At 35.9% G+C, this 17,929-nt stretch overlaps 5 protein-coding genes across 5 annotated transcripts; 4 read left to right on the top strand and 1 right to left on the bottom strand.

Moving 5' to 3' along the window:
- The first annotated feature begins 6,810 nt into the window (after positions 1-6,810).
- Positions 6,811-7,748, top strand: BNAA09G25370D. The gene has a single exon (XM_013789107.3). It carries the CDS (start codon positions 6,850-6,852, stop codon positions 7,129-7,131), a length of 282 nt encoding a protein of 93 aa, XP_013644561.1. The 5' UTR covers positions 6,811-6,849; the 3' UTR covers positions 7,132-7,748.
- A 14-nt stretch (positions 7,749-7,762) lies between these two features.
- Positions 7,763-9,845, top strand: LOC106349176 (phosphatase IMPL1, chloroplastic). The gene is made up of 9 exons (XM_013789105.3): positions 7,763-8,167; positions 8,336-8,403; positions 8,492-8,625; positions 8,728-8,816; positions 8,897-8,954; positions 9,026-9,078; positions 9,158-9,370; positions 9,446-9,547; positions 9,624-9,845. The coding sequence occupies exons 1-9, from the start codon at positions 7,865-7,867 to the stop codon at positions 9,720-9,722; spliced, it is 1,119 nt and encodes a 372-aa protein (XP_013644559.1). The 5' UTR covers positions 7,763-7,864; the 3' UTR covers positions 9,723-9,845.
- On the bottom strand, positions 9,732-11,601 carry LOC106349177 (protein PHLOEM PROTEIN 2-LIKE A9). Its single transcript, XM_013789106.3, has 4 exons — positions 11,429-11,601; positions 10,494-11,008; positions 10,326-10,417; positions 9,732-10,236 (listed from the first exon to the last, which is right to left on the bottom strand). Exons 2-4 carry the CDS (start codon positions 10,569-10,571, stop codon positions 9,819-9,821), a joined length of 588 nt encoding a protein of 195 aa, XP_013644560.1. The 5' UTR covers positions 10,572-11,008; positions 11,429-11,601; the 3' UTR covers positions 9,732-9,818.
- BNAA09G25340D lies at positions 11,134-11,996 on the top strand. The gene is made up of 2 exons (XM_013792008.3): positions 11,134-11,612; positions 11,711-11,996. The coding sequence occupies exons 1-2, from the start codon at positions 11,347-11,349 to the stop codon at positions 11,823-11,825; spliced, it is 381 nt and encodes a 126-aa protein (XP_013647462.1). The 5' UTR covers positions 11,134-11,346; the 3' UTR covers positions 11,826-11,996.
- Positions 11,997-12,920: 924 nt separating this feature from the next.
- On the top strand, positions 12,921-14,748 carry LOC106350855. Its single transcript, XM_013790691.1, has 2 exons — positions 12,921-13,746; positions 14,624-14,748. Exons 1-2 carry the CDS (start codon positions 12,921-12,923, stop codon positions 14,746-14,748), a joined length of 951 nt encoding a protein of 316 aa, XP_013646145.1.
- The last annotated feature ends 3,181 nt before the right edge of the window (positions 14,749-17,929 follow it).

Genomic DNA, 17,929 nt, shown 5'->3' with positions numbered 1-17,929 from the left:
AATACACTAAAAAACTCAAAATTTTAACCGAAAATCAAACTAATATCTAATAAGGACAATTCCAAAAGAACAATTCCACCACACTATTACAATTCAGTTCCAAAGGGACCAATAACAAACATGTAAAAAAACAAACAAATAACATATGTGGATAGCACAATGGCAAACAATCCGTGCGTAGCAAACACATGCATTTACATGTTTTTTCTTTTGGAATATTAACTTTAATTTATGTTTCAAGTAATATATTTAATTTGGTGCAACTATCAGCTATTTATTTTATTTTTATTCAATCGATCAATAAAAATAATTTATGCTCATGTCATTAACCACTATAAAACGGATTAGAAAAATAATTTTGAACTCATTAGAAAATTAAAAAAAACAAACCCGGTGCGTAGCGCCGGAATACCACTAGTATTACTTATTCTTCACTTTCAAATATTAAGTCTAGTATCATTGATGTACATAACTTTAACTTAGAACTATCTTTGATATAAACCACAACAATTCAGGGTTTTATGTATAAAATTCAAACCAATTACACAAATTAATATATTCGTACGTATGTATTAGTTTAGTTATTTTGTACCCCCAATCGTTTTTGTAGTATTTCTAAGCAGAAAAAAACAAAAATATAAAAATCCAAACCAGAATATCTTTATTTATCCCTCCATAACGATAATTTATGAGAAATCAAGGGTCAAACACTACAATAAAACGCATGCATAACGATGACGGTTTTCGTGGTTATTTCGTCGTAAAATAGAGTTTACGACGAAATAACTACAAAAGTCATTTCCTCGTTAATCGTTCGTCGTAACATGTATTTTCTCGCTAATTCGTCGTAAAGTTATGAGGAAAGGTTTAGTCGTAAAGTAGTGTCAATAATTTCATCGTAAAAGCCACGTAAACTATTTCCTCGTAAAAAACACGTAAACATTTTCCTCGTAAAGTACACGTAAATTATTTCCTTGTAAAGTATACATAAAACGTTTCCTCGTAAATTCCTCGCTAACAATTTTTCAATTTTCTCGTTTATTAGACGTAATTTAGCTACAAATTTGCTTCGATTATTTATTTATTTATTTTAAATATAATCAAATATATTTTTAAATTTATTTCAAAATTATTAAAAATGTAAATAATAAATCAATATAAAAATAGTTTATAAATTTAAGTTTCAAATTTATAATACAATAAAAAGAAGAAGGAAAAACTAAGGGTTGTTGTTCTGCATCTCCTGGAAAAGGTCTTGACTCCTCCTCTCTACTTCTTTCTCATCCTCTTGTGTGCGGGGTGGCTCTGGAACGGGATTTTGTCTCCGCATCTCCTGTAAATTTGTTTTTTTCTAGCCATCTGAAAAAAAATTTAATTTTCATTATTAACCATCTGAAAAGAAAATATATATATAGATTATTAATTAACATTTAAAAATCATCATCCAATATTATCAACAAATTCCATAAACCTATCTACAAATTCCCTACACTAACCACCTAATCAACACTAATTACCCTAAACTAACCACCTAAATTAAACTAGAGCGGAAGTAGAGATGAGTACCTTGCTAGGAGGAGGAGAGGAAGTGACCACGAAATGAGAAGTGAGTTTGTTCGGGTATATATATGGAATTATATTTCGTCGTAAAATCCTCTTGAAATTACGAAGAAGTAACAAGGCCCGCCTTTTCATTTTTAATTTTTGTCAGAAAGACCACGTAAATTTACGAGGAAATAACAAGGCCTGTGTTTTTTTACGAGGAAGTAGCAAGGCCCGTGGTTTCTTTTACGAGTACTTTACGAGGAATATATGTAAATCCCTAAAACCTGAAACCCGAAACCCCAAATCCCCAATTGCTTTACACAAAATCAAATTATATAATTGATTAAACAAACTAAACACATGCATTTTTAATTTTCGGTGTAAAGTCCATGTAAATTTACGAGGAAATAACAAGGCCCACGTTTTATCGTAAAGGCGTTTACGGGTAGTTTACGACAAAGTGTTTTTAAATTTCATCGTAAAGGCGTTGTTAATTTACGAAGAAATAACAAAGACCGTTTTTTACGAGGATTTTATGAGGAATATATGTAAATCCCTATAACACAAAACCCCAAACCCCAAGTTCCTTAACTTATAATCTCAATCTCTTGTTTCCAAACCCCAAACCCCCAATTGCCTTACACAAAATCAAATTATATAATTTAATTATCATGATTAAACAAACTAAACACATGCATTTTTAATTTTCGTCATAAATAACAAGGTCCGCGTTTTCTTTTTACGAGTAGTTTAAGACAAAGTGTTTTTAAATTTCGTTGTAAAGATCTCGTTAATTTACGAGAAAATAACAAGACCTGTGTTTTTCTTACGAGGAAGATATGTAAATCCCTATAACCCGAAACACCAAACCCCAAGTTCCTAAACTTATAATCTCAATCTCTTCTTTCCAAACCCCAAACTCCCAATTGCCTTACACAAAATCAAATTATATAATTTAATTATCATGATTAAACAAACTAAACACATGTATTTTTTAATTTTTGTCGTAAAATCCACGTAAATTTACGAGAAAATAACAAGGTCCACGTTTTCTTTTTACGAAGAGTTTACGACAAAGTGTTTTTAAATTATGTCAAAAAGACCTCTTTAATTTACGAGAAAAATAACAAAGCCCGTGTTTTTTTTACGGGGATTTTACGAAGAAGATATGTAAATCCCTATAACTCGAAACCCCAAACCCCAAGTTCCTTAACTTATAATCTCAATATCTTCTCTCCAAACCCCAAACCCCCAATTTCCTTACACAAAATCAAATTATGTAATTTAATTTTCATGATTAAACAAATTAAACACATGCATTTTTAATTTTCGTCGTAAAATCCATGTAAATTTAAGAGGAAATAATAAGGTCCGCGTTTTCTTTTTACGAGTAGTTTACGACGAAGTGTTTTTAAATTTTGTCGTAAAGACCTCGTTAATTTACGAGAAAATAACAAAGCCTGTGAATTTTACGAGAAAGATATGTAAATCCCTATAACCCGAAACCCCAAGTTCCTTAACTTATAATTTCAATCTCTTCTTTCCAAACCCTAAACCCCCAATTGCCTTACACAAACTCAAATTATATAATTTAATTATCATGATTGAACAAACTAAACACATGCATTTTTAATTTCGTCGTAAAATCTATGTAAATTTACGAGGAAATAACAAGGTCCACGTTTTCTTTTTACGAGTAGTTTACGACGAAGTGTTTTTAAAATTCGTCGTAAAGACCTCGTTAATTTACGAGGAAATAACAAGGCCCGTGTTTTTTTACTAAGATTTTAAGAGGAAGATATGTTAATCCCTATAACCTGAAACCCCAAGCCCCAAGCCCCAAGTTCCTTAACTTATAATCTCAATCTCTTCTTTCCAAACCCCAAATCCCCAATTGCCTTACACAAAATAAAATTATATAATTTAATTTTCATGATTAAACAAATTAAACACATGCATTAAGTCTGAAAGTAAATCATATTTAAAAAAATACATCACCATTCAGATACATCATTGATATTCTCATCATCACTAGAAACATCATCATTTTCATTAAACTCGTCTTCAACAGCTTCATTCGTAGTATCGATTATGCGGATCAATGAAAAGGATGTCATCAGTTTGTTGTTCAGGTTCCTCGACTCATTGATGTGTTCTTCTTGCAAATGTTGTTCTTCTCCACCAATTATTCGTCCACGAAGTGTAACTTTGATGAAGGCTTACCAATTTATTCCCGATTCTCTCATCCGAGGGTATGAAAGGAAATATAGTTAGTTAGCCGAAACAAAAAACGTGTTTACAACTAAAAATTTGGTGCTGTCAAGATATCGATGCTAAATAGACGTAAAAAAATGGGAGATCTTGCTCCTTAATAAGTTTAATTACGGTGTTCCATCACAGAAATGTTATATTTCGCCGTAAAGTCCTCGTTTTATTTACGTCTACTTTACGACGAAACCTTGTTTCCTTGTAAAAACCACGTTAAATTGCGTCGTTTTTATGACGAAACTTTATTGTCGTTATTTTACGACGAAATTACGTTGATTTGTTTTTTCCTCGTAAGATACTCGTAAAGACGATGTAATTTTACGAGAACTTTTTTCCTCGTTATTTTTCGTTGTTAAAGTTGTGTTTTCTTGTAGTGAAAAAACAAAATAAATTACTCGATATAAAGTATAAAATTACCGTGTTTAGAAATTTCATATTAAACTTTATGGATTTCTGTCCCTTTTTTTGTTCCCGGTCCAATATTTGTTCTCGAAAGTCTGAGTTTCAATGTACGACCCATTGGAGGTGAGGTGAGATACTCAATGAATGGGGTGGTAGATTCTGGTGCAGTGTCAATTGAGAAAGCCATTGTGACTCTCACCTTCTTATAGGCTGCTGGTCTTAAAGTGTCACTAACGGAATGAAAAGAGGAGTAATGCTTCCTAGTCGTTTCTCTCTCGAGGAATGCCTTACAGTCGAGCTCGCGAAGAGGAATTTTCTTTTTAAATATGTACATTTAAAAGTTATATATTACTTTATATACAAAATAAATATTTATTTATAAAAAAAGTAAAAATCAAACCAGCGCGGGTGGCCGGGTAAAGCCCTAGTTCACCATTAAAATGGGTTAAAATTCGTAAAATTAGTTAAATATTTCTACAAAAATCGAAATAAAAATATTTGAAAAATATTATTCACAAAATATGCTATTAGAAAACTTTGAAATTTAATTAATTCAATAAAGATATTAATGATAAATCAATTTTAATTATAAACTTAATATTTATCTAAATTATAACAAAAATCTGTTAAGAAAAATATAAAAATCTTACGAAAATTTGAAATATTTTTTATAATGTAATGAATCCCCTATATATTAATCTTGGAGCATTACAACATATTTTCGTAGCCACATGTTATTACGAGAATGATTCTTAGAATTTTTAGAAAAATAAGTTGGTCTATAGACACATATACTATGCTTTTCATTAAACTAACTATCAAATTAATTAGTAGTGTACAAGAGAATATTTTTTATTTCCTTAAATAAAAGCTACGGAATTACCTAATACGGTTAACATATATACATATGAAAATTAATTATTATGAATAATACATATTTGATAACAATTTTTCTAACCTCTCTCCTTTTTGTTTAATTTTATAATATTAAAAAAATTAAAAAATCACATTAAGTATATAATAAAAAAATTAGGTATTTTTTTATATGTTATATTTTGAATTTTTTAAAACGACTATAAATTACTAAAAATGGTAAAACTCTCACATTGAAAATTTTGTAATCAATGGCTTAACTTTTTTTTTGTTCAAGCAAGATACAAATGATCATATATCGTAGGGGTGAGCGTTCATATACACGTTCGCGTTCGTACCAGGTATTTTAGTAGAAAGTTATAGAACCCATTTGGATATTTCTACATTTCGAGTCGGGTTCGGGTATTTTATGTTAAGGTTCAGATATTTTGGGTTGGGTTCGGATATTTAAATTTTGAAGAAAAAATAAATAAATTATTCATTGTTTAAATTTTTTGTATTTAAATTATATTTCAACTTAACTGGTTTTCTAATTTTTAAAAGACTAAACTAGTAATAGGTTAGAAAGACAATAATTTGGTTGTTGTTTTGAAATTTTAGATTCAACTTTTGTTAATACACGAAGCAAGAGCTTGATATGTATTTTAAGTGAGTAACAAATGATTTTGTCCATAATTATATGTATATTATCTAATTTTGATCAATAAGCATCATTAATATAAATATTTTGAATAAAATGAGAGAAGTAAACTAGAAATATATGGTTAAGTATACTTATGCTTGATTATCTTCGGATATCCATTCGGATTTAGATATTACCCGTTCGGATTCAGATATTACCCGGACTGGTGAAATAAGTAATTTGTTTTGTTGTTTTTGAATTAGATGATTTTTAGACCGAGCTGGTGAATATATACTTGACAAACATTTATATTTTGAGTCTGCAGTTATATTCTATAACAACTTGATATATTAGATTTGAACATTAACCTGTTAATATAGTTTTTCAGTGATTTTTTTTCAAACTTTTGAGTCTTAGATATGTCTCTGAAGTGAAACAAATTTTTATAGATGTCTATTTTTTTTAATTGACACTTATATAATTCACTGAATTCATAGAATAAGTTAAAAAAAGAAACTTAACTCATATCAATGAAACAAAGACGGAAACGAAAACATAATTTTATAGAGGTAGATAATGAAATCACTTATGGAAAGTCAATAGTAAACAAATCGAGAGCAGAAAATCTAATTCTCTTTTTCGTTATTATACAATCGATGTTGCCTATTTGGTTTTGGTGATTTGTGTCAGCTGCAAAACTTAATTTTTTTTTTGTGTATATGAAGTCTTAAAAATAATTAAAATGAGATGTAACATGTTAACTATTCAACAACAATGATATATTTAAGAGACCAATATTTGTATTCGTCATTATATAATCGATAAAAATTATAGTGTTGCAAAATGTTAAAACCACTTAATAAATAAATATTATTATAAAAATTTACTACGTGCACGAGTTATCATCTAGTTAGTTTAATAAAAAATAAAATTTAGAGCCTTTATGTTTATGTCGTCGTCATCATCACGCAAGTTTCTCTTTCACTAGTGAGCTGAGCACAAAATGGATGTTAATAAGTGGGCTTGGTTCTAATAATAAAGAGATATGGGCTGACACCACAAAAAGCCCAAAACCAACTAATGACTTGAAAATAAATGAGTTGGGTGAGCGATGAGACGAAAGATTGAAAATCAGAGTAATGAGATCTTCTTCATGCGATCGGTTGCAGGAAGCTTTGTTGCAGTGCCATCGTCGGATGCCGGAAGGGCCGGCGCGGAGGTCTGGATGCAGACATCTGAACAAAGCGTTGGCGGAGTGCGTGGTGGGGGAGGCTTGCCCTGAGGAATATGAGGCGGTGAGGTCGTTCTGCTCAAGCGGGGGAACCAGCCTGAAGCGGAAACAGTGCGAGGAGGCTCAGTTCTCACTTTCTCTCTGTCTTTCTCGCCATCAGCGAGACTTTGAGCAGCAGCAGCAGCCTTAGTTAACGAGAGAGAGAGGATGAATTGGCATTGTTGGATCTGGTGAGCTTGGAATTAGGGTTTAGTGAATTTCGATTGAATATTTGATCTCTTCAGCTTTGTGTTTGTGTGTGTTGAGGGAAGCTTTTACCACATCCAAATGGTAGAGAGTGTGAAGAATAATTTTAAGAGAGGATCAAAAGTTGAGCTGCAAAGTAATCCTTTAGATTGGTGTGATGTTATATAAATTGGAGGGAAATCAAGAATCTAGTGTGGTGGATTGCAATGAAACTTTCAATCTGCAATGATTGAGTCTTGTAACGGTATTCAGCTCTGTAGTTGGGGATGATGTTGCTTTCTGATGGATTTGTATGATTAGAATATTACAAACATTGCTGCTTCGGTCTTGTGTAAGTATTAGAATCAAAGAGCTTTACGCTCGCTCTACTACGAATGTACGATCACAGGTCTATTGTTTACTGTGATACGTTTTGTTCTCCATTGTTGGGAGAGAGAGGATGAAGAAGAAACTTCATTGTATCCTCCTGCACTACATAGTATTTTGATTCCTCATGTCGTATTCTAGATTTTACACTGCAAAAATTCAATATTTTCAGATAAACACTTGTTTTTTTTTTCCTTTTCTATCAGCTTTTGTTTACACTATCACTCTCCTCCATCCACTCACTCGGCCACGTTGATATATACAAACAAATAAAGCTTTGTTCTCGGGCTACGATAAGCAAAAAAGAGAGAATGGGAAGGTCTCTTATTTTCTCGGGAAGCATGTCAATGAGAATCGCTCACTTGCCCAGATCATCTCTCCCTCTCACAACCCTATTCTCATCCCAGACAGTAACTAGAAATTTCCGACATGAGTTCTTGTGTTGGAGGATTTCGTCTAACAGCTTCAAGTCGTCCACGACCAGACTCCGGACAAAAGCTGTTCTGTCTGATCAGAACCAGCGTTTTCCCAGAATCGGAGCTAAAACCACCGGACCTATATCCCCGGCACAGCTCCTCCAAGTGGTCGAAGCCGCCGCTAAAACCGGCGCTGAGGTTCGAATTTCATTTCTTCCTTTACAGTACAGTATCCGAATTTGTTGTCTTATTGGAGGATAGATTTGAGAAAAATAAACCTTTGATGAGACTTCTTGGGTTCACAGAAGGAAACAAATAATAATCCAAACTTGACTTATGTTAGTTTGTTGTGATTTGTTTTGTAAGGTGGTAATGGAAGCTGTAAACAAGCCAAGGAATATCACTTATAAAGGCCTTAGTGACCTTGTAACTGAGTAAGGATCTGTGCTTGTTTACATTCAGGAGGTTCTATCTATGATTTGATTACCTGAAGCACTGAAAGTGATTTTTTTTTTATTACAGTACTGATAAAGCAAGCGAGGCTGCTATTTTGGAGGTAGTGAAAAAGAATTTCAGTGATCATCTTATCCTTGGTGAGGAAGGAGGTATCATCGGCGATTCCTCTTCTGATTACCTCTGGTGCATCGACCCTCTAGGTTTTCCTCTCTCTCCCTCTCTCTCTCTTCTTCATGTTATGCGTTTTGCTTTAGAGTGAGAATTGAGTTTAAAAAAAGTCTCTTCCTTTTTATGCACAATAGATGGAACAACCAATTTTGCTCATGGATATCCCAGTTTTGCCGTTTCCGTTGGTGTTCTCTATCGTGGAAATCCAGCTGCTGCTTCTGTGGTACACATTCCACAAACTAACTCTTTGTTGATACTTTGGTTAAGTAAGTCAATCAAACAAACAACTCTTCATGATGGTAGGTAGAGTTTGTTGGTGGTCCAATGTGCTGGAACACTCGAACCTTTTCTGCTACTGCAGGTACTATGTGACAACTTATTTATGTTCATAGGTTATTTATTTAAGATTTGTCTAACTAGTTCTCCTCTTAGGCGGTGGAGCTTTGTGTAACGGGCAGAAAATTCATGTCAGTAACACCGATGCTGTAAGTTACTTAATCTGGAAACCCTTTGGTTTGCACATCTTGATCTTCTTACACATGTATTCGTTGGTTTCGAGTGTAGGTGGAGAGAGCACTTCTTATCACAGGGTTTGGATATGAACACGATGATGCATGGAGTACCAACATGGAGCTTTTCAAAGAGTTCACTGATGTGAGCCGAGGAGTGCGAAGGCTCGGTGCTGCAGCAGTCGACATGTGTCACGTGGCTCTCGGGATTGCCGAATCTTACTGGGAGTACCGTTTAAAGCCATGGGACATGGCTGCTGGTGTTCTTGTAATCTTCTTGCTTTTTTCTTCTTCTTACCAAACTAACTACTAATGTTGTTGAGTTTAAAATTTTTGAACACAGATAGTTGAGGAAGCTGGAGGAGCTGTGACTCGTATGGATGGAGGGAAGTTTACCGTGTTCGATAGGTCCGTTTTGGTGTCCAACGGCGTTCTTCATTCCAAGGTCTTAAAATGCTTTTTTTTTTAAATCTGTAATGCTTTAGAGATATTTAGTCTTAACATGTTCTCTGGTTTTATAGCTTCTGGATAGAATCGCACCAGCTACTGAGAATTTGAAGACGAAAGGAATCGATTTCTCCTTATGGTTCAAGCCTGAAGATTATCATACAGAACTTTAAGTCTTTGCGTTTGTTTAAGAAAGGTATCATTTGCTATATGGCTTACCTCTTTTGAGTTACATTATTATATTATATGAATAATCGGTGGAACTTTAGTTACAATAAGATTTGTGTTTCCAACAATGAGCTTACACTTGTTGAAACAAAGGCTTCATGGATCAACAAACCGGTCTTCCATCGTCCGGTCCACACCTCATACAGACCAAACTGAAGCTTGGTGTCTTGGTTATCCGCTGTGGGGCTAACCGAGATTTCGAACTGGCCATTAGATTCGTCAGGTATATTGACCGGTTCGGACCCGCCTTTGTTCTGGTTAACAGATTTGATTTTTCTCCACACCGTCTTGCCCTTCTTTCCGATTTTAGCAGACATGACGAGTGGGGCTCCGTCCCAACCGGTAGCATCCGGTTTAAAGGAGATTTTGAAACCGATTTGGTATGCTTTCCCGGGTTCAGTCTCCTCAAACGAACCGGTTACTTCTAACCAACTCACCATTTTCAGCTCAGCAGACACCCTAAAACCAACAGTCAAATGAATCAGTTAAGACTTTTGGTATTAGTTAGTAACCCACAAAGTTTGTTCATCGGTTTAGTCGGTATAAACCGTGGTTCTTTAGGGACAACCCAATATCTTGAGTCACCTCCCCAAACGAAGTTAAGATCACTCGGTTGAAAAATCCATGCTTTTCTATTGGTCTGCACAATTTTAACAAAAAAAGAATCACAAGCAATATCAGCATTTTTAATCAGAATTTAGTTTATTATGTCTTACATCGAGTTCCATCTTGGAGTCTGCCTTATAATGCGAACTCTTTTGTGAGGACATTGGCTTTGAAAAATGAGAAAACATATCTCTCGAAACGAGATTTATATAGGAAAAGAAAAGAAGAACAAACAAATATAAAAGAAAGATTGTGACAGAAGAAAGAGAATTAGTAATTTACGCAAAATCTTTAGCGTTTCTTCGGTTGGACGAGGGACAAAGTAAAATAAAAATGCTTGAACAAACAGCTAATGAAAGGCAAAGCATATATCCACAGCTTGCTGCACTTAATCTCAAATGCGAATCTGAGAAACAAACAATGTACTTTTCTAAAACCACCTGACACTTTGACAGTGTTATTTGTTCTGTTATACATTAATTTCTTCTTCGCATACTTTCTCTCAATCATCAATCACTTTGTCGCTTCCGGTTGTTTTACCAGCAGCTTTCGAACTAGACTTGTCCCATTCCTTCTAAGCTAAAGGCTCCAACCAAACAGCTTTCTTGGGGTAATCTTCTGTCACCTAGAGTCATTCATCACAGCAATTGTGTTTTTATTTGTTTTACTTCTACAAATATTCTCAAAAAAGTAAGCCAAAATTCAAAAGTTCATCGGATGATTTGTTTTTTCCCTATACTCAAAATACATTTCGCACATTCATTTAGAAAAAATAACTTTCCAAACGGTCAATAACCAAACTATTACATAACACAGACTTTTAGATAGTGCTAGAATCCGACCGTTGCAACCTCAATTTCAATTAACGGTGATATTATCAGCCATTTTACTTATTTAAGCCAGCTTACACTCAAGTTCTTTGTCCTAACCCAATTGTCTCTCACTCTTGTCTCTCTTTCTAAAATGGAGTCTCAACAACCCAATATCGAAACACCATTCAAAACTCAATCCGACAACCTGCACGAAGTCACCGTTTTGAACTCACCTCCCAAAACTCAATCCGACCACCCCGAAGTCACCGTTTTAAACTCTGAATCGCTGCCTCGGCCGTTCCCTGAAACCGACAAGAATCAAGAATCTCCTCCACGAGCCTCCATCAACGATCCAATGAAGAAAATCGTGACACCGGATCGTCTCAGAGTCCCTGTAGCTTTCAAGCACCCAGAGAGGTAATCTTGATTAAGTGAAATAACCGGTCTGACCCAATTCAAAACCAGACCGATCGGTACAGTGATTTAATTTTATATTTTTTTTATTCATTTCTCAGGTATAGAAGTCCAACAGACGCAATGATGTCTCCAATTACGCAAGGTCTTCTCGCAAGAAGCAGAAAGGCTTCCGGTTCTCTTATTCCACCCAGCTTTAATCTATCCAAAGCTTAATTTTTCAATCATATACCAAATCGAAAACCGGTTTTAGCCGGTTGCTGAAGATATTGTGAATTTGTAGCTTGAACCGAATAAAGTTTTTGCATGGTTTTGTTGGTTAATGTATTTCTTATGCTCGTGTTCGTTTAAGAGAAATTAATACAAATCCTTTCTCCCCCGCTGATCCTTGTCGAGGGTTTCGACTTCTTAACTAGAGATTTTTTGGCTTAAATTTGTTAAAATTTGTTAAATCTGTTAAAATTTTTAATTTTGATCTAATATGCTAATTTATTTTCAAAAAAGTAGAATTCTAGTATATGTTTTTTTCCGGAATAAGTATGAGTTTATAGACTTTTTTACTGTAAAATAAAAAATTTTATACTCCCTCCATTTCATCATATATGATGTTTTAGAAGAGTAACACAATAAACTGAAGCCCAAAAACCAAGCAAATATGAAGAAAACATTACAGAATTGAGTAATTAGACCATTTCCAACCACACTTCATTTTTCACTTCTTGCTTCATTTTGAAGAAAGTTTTGCTCTAACTCTACTTCATTTATTGCTTCAAAATGAAGCAGTGAACAGTGTTACTTCAAATTTAAAGATCTACTGTACATATCTTCAATTTTTTAAGATGAACTTTTCTAATTACAAATTGGTCCTTAACTTTTATTTATTCTTATCTTTTACCAAAATAAACTACATGCTTTAATATAATCCAATTAATTTCTAATTCCAGTTATTATTTTCATCATACTAATTTAAAATATTAAATATACTTAAAACTTATACTAATAATTGAGGATGAACGTGATCTTAATGCACCAATCGACATTGCCAGAGAAGCTCCACCTACAGAGGTTGATATCGAAGAACATGAGAATATTCGTTTTCAAGAATTTCTTGCTCGATTTTAGAAAAATTAAAGATCAAGAAGCTCATTTCGCACTTTGAAACGATTTAACTGATCACTTGTGGGAAAAACATATGTTTGGTACTACTTTATAAAATCTAATGTTTTTGTTTATTTATTTATGTTTAGTGTAATAATTTTATTATAAGATAATGTTGAACATGTTGGATTATCTTAAAAAAAAATAGTTCACATGAAAGCTGTTGGCAATGGTCGCCACACTTCTTTCTGGTACGATAAATGGTCCAGCTTGGGTGTTATGTCGGAGATGCTAGGGGAAAGAGGATTTATTGCAATGGGTATCAGGAGAGAAGCCACAGTAGCGGAAGCCTTGCAGCGGAGGAGGACAAGGCATAGAAGAGAGATTCTAAAACAGATAGATATGGAGCTAAGTCATATCGCAGCAAATCAAGAAGTGGAGGGAGTTGGTGCAGATGATGTTGACATGTGGAGATGGAACTCCGGCTACAAACCGAGATTTTCAACTCAAGAAACATGGAGGATGACAAGAGTAAGTGCTGCTCAATGTGACTGGGGTGGTAGTATATGGTTCTCTCAAGCCACGCCGAAGTTTGCGTTTAGGCTGGCCATCAGAGGCAGATTAGCTACAATGGACCGGGTTGCTGTATGGAGTCAAGGGGTAGACACCACTTGTGTTCTATGCAAAAGGGCTTCAGAGACTCGAAATCATCTCTTCTTTGAGTGCTCGTTTTCCACGCAGATTTGGGAACCACTCATGAAAGGGATTTTGCGCAACTCCTACTCAGGCAAGTGGGAGGAGCTGATCAGTCTACTAGCCACATCGCCCATGGAAAAGAAGAAACAGTTTTGTTTCAGGTACACGCTCCAAGCTACTGTCTACATGCTGTGGAGAGAGAGAAACAGAAGACGGCATGGTGAACAGCCAATACATGCTACTGTCTTGACAAAACACATCGACAAAGCTATCAGAAACAAACTCAGCTTGGTACAGTCGAAGGGAATTGGAGGTCTTGAAGTGAGTTTGCAATATTGGTTTGGTACTAGGATGTAAATACAGATTTGAGGTAGAAGTTTTGGTTCTCTAGTAAAGAAAGTGTAAAGAAATAGGAGTAGTCTTCTTTTCATATAAAGTCTCACTTGATGTAAAAAGGTTTTTTGATGAATAAAATTTAGCATTCATTCAAAAAAAAAAAAAATAGTTGGGCAAATTTAGTAAATGTGAGAAACTAGAAGGTGTTATTAATAATTAATGGTAAAGTGAAGATGAAATATATTTGAAATATTCCTTTTACAAGGAAAAAATGAAGCAAACCATTAGAGTGAATGTTGCTTCATTTTTTTCTTCATTTTGAAAAAATTGAACATTTGATGATAAAAATGAAGTCAACCATTAGAGATGCTCTTATAATAACATATTGTTTGGCAAGCAGAAGCTCAGTAGCAAAGAAATTGCATATCTGTAATTAGCAAGGAAAATATCATTAGCGTAATCAACTGGTTAGGATTATAAAGAAACAGAACGGTGTGCTATAAATTCTGTTTTCTAAAGACTCATTAATAATCCATGTTCGGAAACTCATTACGGGCTATCCGTGCAGTAAGCATCTCTGGTCCGAAGCCCCCCCGCTACATGCAAGTTTATGTATATTTTTTTGAGTGATTTTTATAAATAGACACTTATTGAGTTTTTATTACATGCTAGAACACATGTTGCTACTCACACACATTATTGTGGTTAAAGTCCATCGTATCCCTAATAAAGTGAAACTAGGCGTGGGCATGTTGGTAAAACAACAAGTTGTTCTGGTTACTCTCGTTTGCGGTTTTGAATTTCGAAATCGATGGTACACGATTGGTGGATTTGAAAAAGACGTTTCTTTTTAGTGAATTTGCTCGCTTTGGGCCCGTAAATAGGTTTGACTGATGACCTTGTGGATGGTTTGACTGATGACCTTGTGGACATAATGAGGAGGCAGTGGGCCATGGACATATACAAGGATTGGGTAGTCCCAGTGTATGTGGGAGAGGAGATGGTGTAGGATTTGGTTTTATTTTGTTATGTTGTGTTTGTTTAAAATGGACGTGAACGGGTTTTTGAAGACGTTGGATAATGTGGGGTTTGTATGATATTAAGTGTTTTCTTGTTTGTTGACTGTTATGGCTTCTTGTAATTTGTTATTAGCAGTTGAATAGGGTAAGAACTGAGTAGCTCGATATCGTACACATGTACAGCAAAGTAGAATAGGTGTACATGTATAATGCCAGATGAGTAGGTGTACACATGGACGTTAACATGTACTCTAATATGTAATGGAACAAACCGGTTTTAATGATGTTACCGATGTACACATGGACGGTATGGTCACCCAGTATAAACATGGATACAATGAAAGTGTGTACATGTGTACGATATCGTTGTTTTGATTGTACAAGTGGATATTCAGAACATCAGATGTTCTGAATGCCCCGAGAAACAAGAGGAAACTTCCTTTAAACCGTGGTGTGTCACTGGAGCAATTACATGTTAGCTATACCCCGTAGCTAGTATAAACATGGATACAATGAAAGTGTGTACATGTGTACGATATCGTTGTTTAGATTGTACAAGTGGATATTCAGAACATCAGATGTTCTGAATGCCCCGAGAAATAAGAGGAGACTTCCTTTAAACTGTGGTGTCTCACTGGAGCATTTACATGTTAACTATACCCCGTAGCTAGTACATGTTAGCTAGAATCTTAGCATGTAAATGTGTTTGGATGAAGTGTGAAGGCGAAGCACATGTTTCGAATTGTTGTTTTTATGTTAAACGTATTGAATTGATTTCAAACTGGATTTTATGAGAAGTTAAGAAGTGTCAGTGTGTAGTGGATGGTTAGGGCTGTACACATGTGCATACCATATGGTAGTTGTACATGTGGATACGTTTAAAGTGACTGTACATATGGACGAAAGAGTTAGGATGCATGTAAATGTGGTTGGATGAACTCTGAAAGTACATGTTTCAGCGCGAGGTGTTTTGTAATTGTTTTTTCCTAATTCGTATGAGGTGAACACGTGTGCGGAATATTTGATGGGAAGTGAAGAAGTATGTGTCTGGATTGGATGTTCCGGTTGTACACACGGATATACTGTATATTAAGTGTACATGTGGATAGGCGGATACTCAACGTAAGTGGCAACAGATGTCTTGAATATCCCGATAGACACTCCAAAAAGAGACATTACATAAATCCAGGGGATGGCACAGAAGGCATAACATGTTAGATAAAGTTATTACATGTTTAAATGCTCAAGAAAACCAAAAAAAGAAGGATGAGTGAATTCCCTATCCATGAGAGAAGAGTCATGGATATAGTATTAACCATATTCAGATTGGGCGAACACAGTTGGTCATGTTGTGGCCAGTCCAACGGCCGCATTTGTTAGGGACTAGTTTTTTCTTCTTGGGTGCTTGCCATTAAACATCAGTATAGTTTAGGGCCAGTTATAGCATGTGTGTAACACAAGAAGGGAATTTTTTCCATTACCGGGATCTCGCCGGTTGAGGCGACGCGCTTGTCCCTTGGGCGGCCTGATGGACGACGAGTCTGAGGTGGAAGCATGATCACAGAATTAATTGTTGCAGGTATGGGGAAGTCTCCAATGGGAGCGTCAGGGTAGATAACCCCTGCGTATGTTTCAATCCATGTCTGTGTTTTGTAGCAGTCACCAAAAAGCTGAACATAGGGGAAACCTATGGAATCAGCAGCTAGAAGAGCGTGGCCGCATGGGATTTTGAGCTTCTGGAAAACCTGACAGGTGCATACTTTGTTTTCTAAGGAGACAGTATTGGGATGGCCGAAAAGGCCACTAACTTGATAGCTCCAGGTGTTGATGCTAGCTATCTTGCTGCCTTTTGTGAGCCTGATATGTGTCTGCATAACCTTCTCAACCTCGGGTGTTACAAAACCACGACACTTGGCGGATTTGGTCCTTCTAGCAGAGAACCAGCGAGTCAACATGCGTTGGATGAACATGAATAACTCAATTATGGGTGAAGACCTGGATTGGGTAAGGGCGTTGTTGAGCTGCTCCGCTGTGTTGCTGGTTAAAAGGTTGTAACGATCTCCTGTGAAGTAAGTTTGAGACCACTTTGAAGTCCCGATTCCTTCTAGGTAGGTGGCACATTCCCCATTGGCCTGCCTGATTTTTGTGAAGTTGAGATCAAAATATTTCCGCCTGTAAGAAAATGCAGCCTCACACACCATCTTTGCAAGACCTTTGTTTTTGAAGCGTGAGATAACGTTATGCATTAAGTGGACAATGCAAGCTCCATGATGTGCCTTTGGGAATGCTGCAAGCTTGGCTTTGATGATAGAGGAGTGACGATCAGAGATGATGGTGAGTGAATTTGAATCTGCAATGATCCGCTCAAGTTTGGTGAGGAACCAGGTCCAAGCATGTTATGTTTCGCCATCAACGACAGCAAAAGCTAGAGGGAAGACTTGGAAGTTACCGTCTTGACCACTAGCCGTGAGTAGTACCCCCTTATATTTCCCGGAAAGGTGTGTCCCATCAATAATAAGAACCTTGCGTAGGCGCCGGAAGCCCTGTATCGAAGCACCAAAGGCCAGAAAGCCATAGAGAAAACGTGTGTTGCCTTCAATATCAGGCTTGGTTTCGATTGCAGTAACCGGGCCTGGGTTGGTTGCTTTAAGCCTCTCAAAATAGGAGGCGATGTTGAGGAATGAATCCTCAGCATTTCCAATAGTGTTATCCACCGCTTGCTCTTTGGCCCTATGGCATTTCATGTAGGAAGCATCTATGCGAAGGTCTTCCAATAGCATCTGCTGAAGCTGTAGTGATTTAGGGCTGTTGTTGGGTTCGGTGTAGCGAGAGCGATATATGTGGGCAATGACTTTGGAAGTGACCTTCTTCCTGTATAGGTTGTGTGTGTCAATGGTGCAGGTGTGATCAAGCTGGGCATTTTTGATGGTGTAGTAACCACAGTTGGTTAGCTCCTTCGCCAGTATGCGCCAATCACACTTAGTATCATGACAACTAAGCACAAAGGAATGCCTAGTGGTTCGGGTTTGCCTGAAGTAGAACTGCTCCTTGATTGCGTAGATAGCAAGCCCAATTTGACAATCCTGCTTAGTTGCATACAGTTTCCCCACGAATGGTTCCTCGCCGCTATCGTCCCAATTCAAGTCAGGAACATCCTCAGTTTCGTAGGAA

Source organism: Brassica napus, chromosome A9 (assembly GCF_020379485.1).
Source record: "Brassica napus cultivar Da-Ae chromosome A9, Da-Ae, whole genome shotgun sequence".
Lineage (NCBI taxonomy): Eukaryota > Viridiplantae > Streptophyta > Magnoliopsida > Brassicales > Brassicaceae > Brassica > Brassica napus.
Note: the sequence above shows the minus strand (reverse complement) of the source record. Positions and strands in the feature narration are given on the sequence as shown.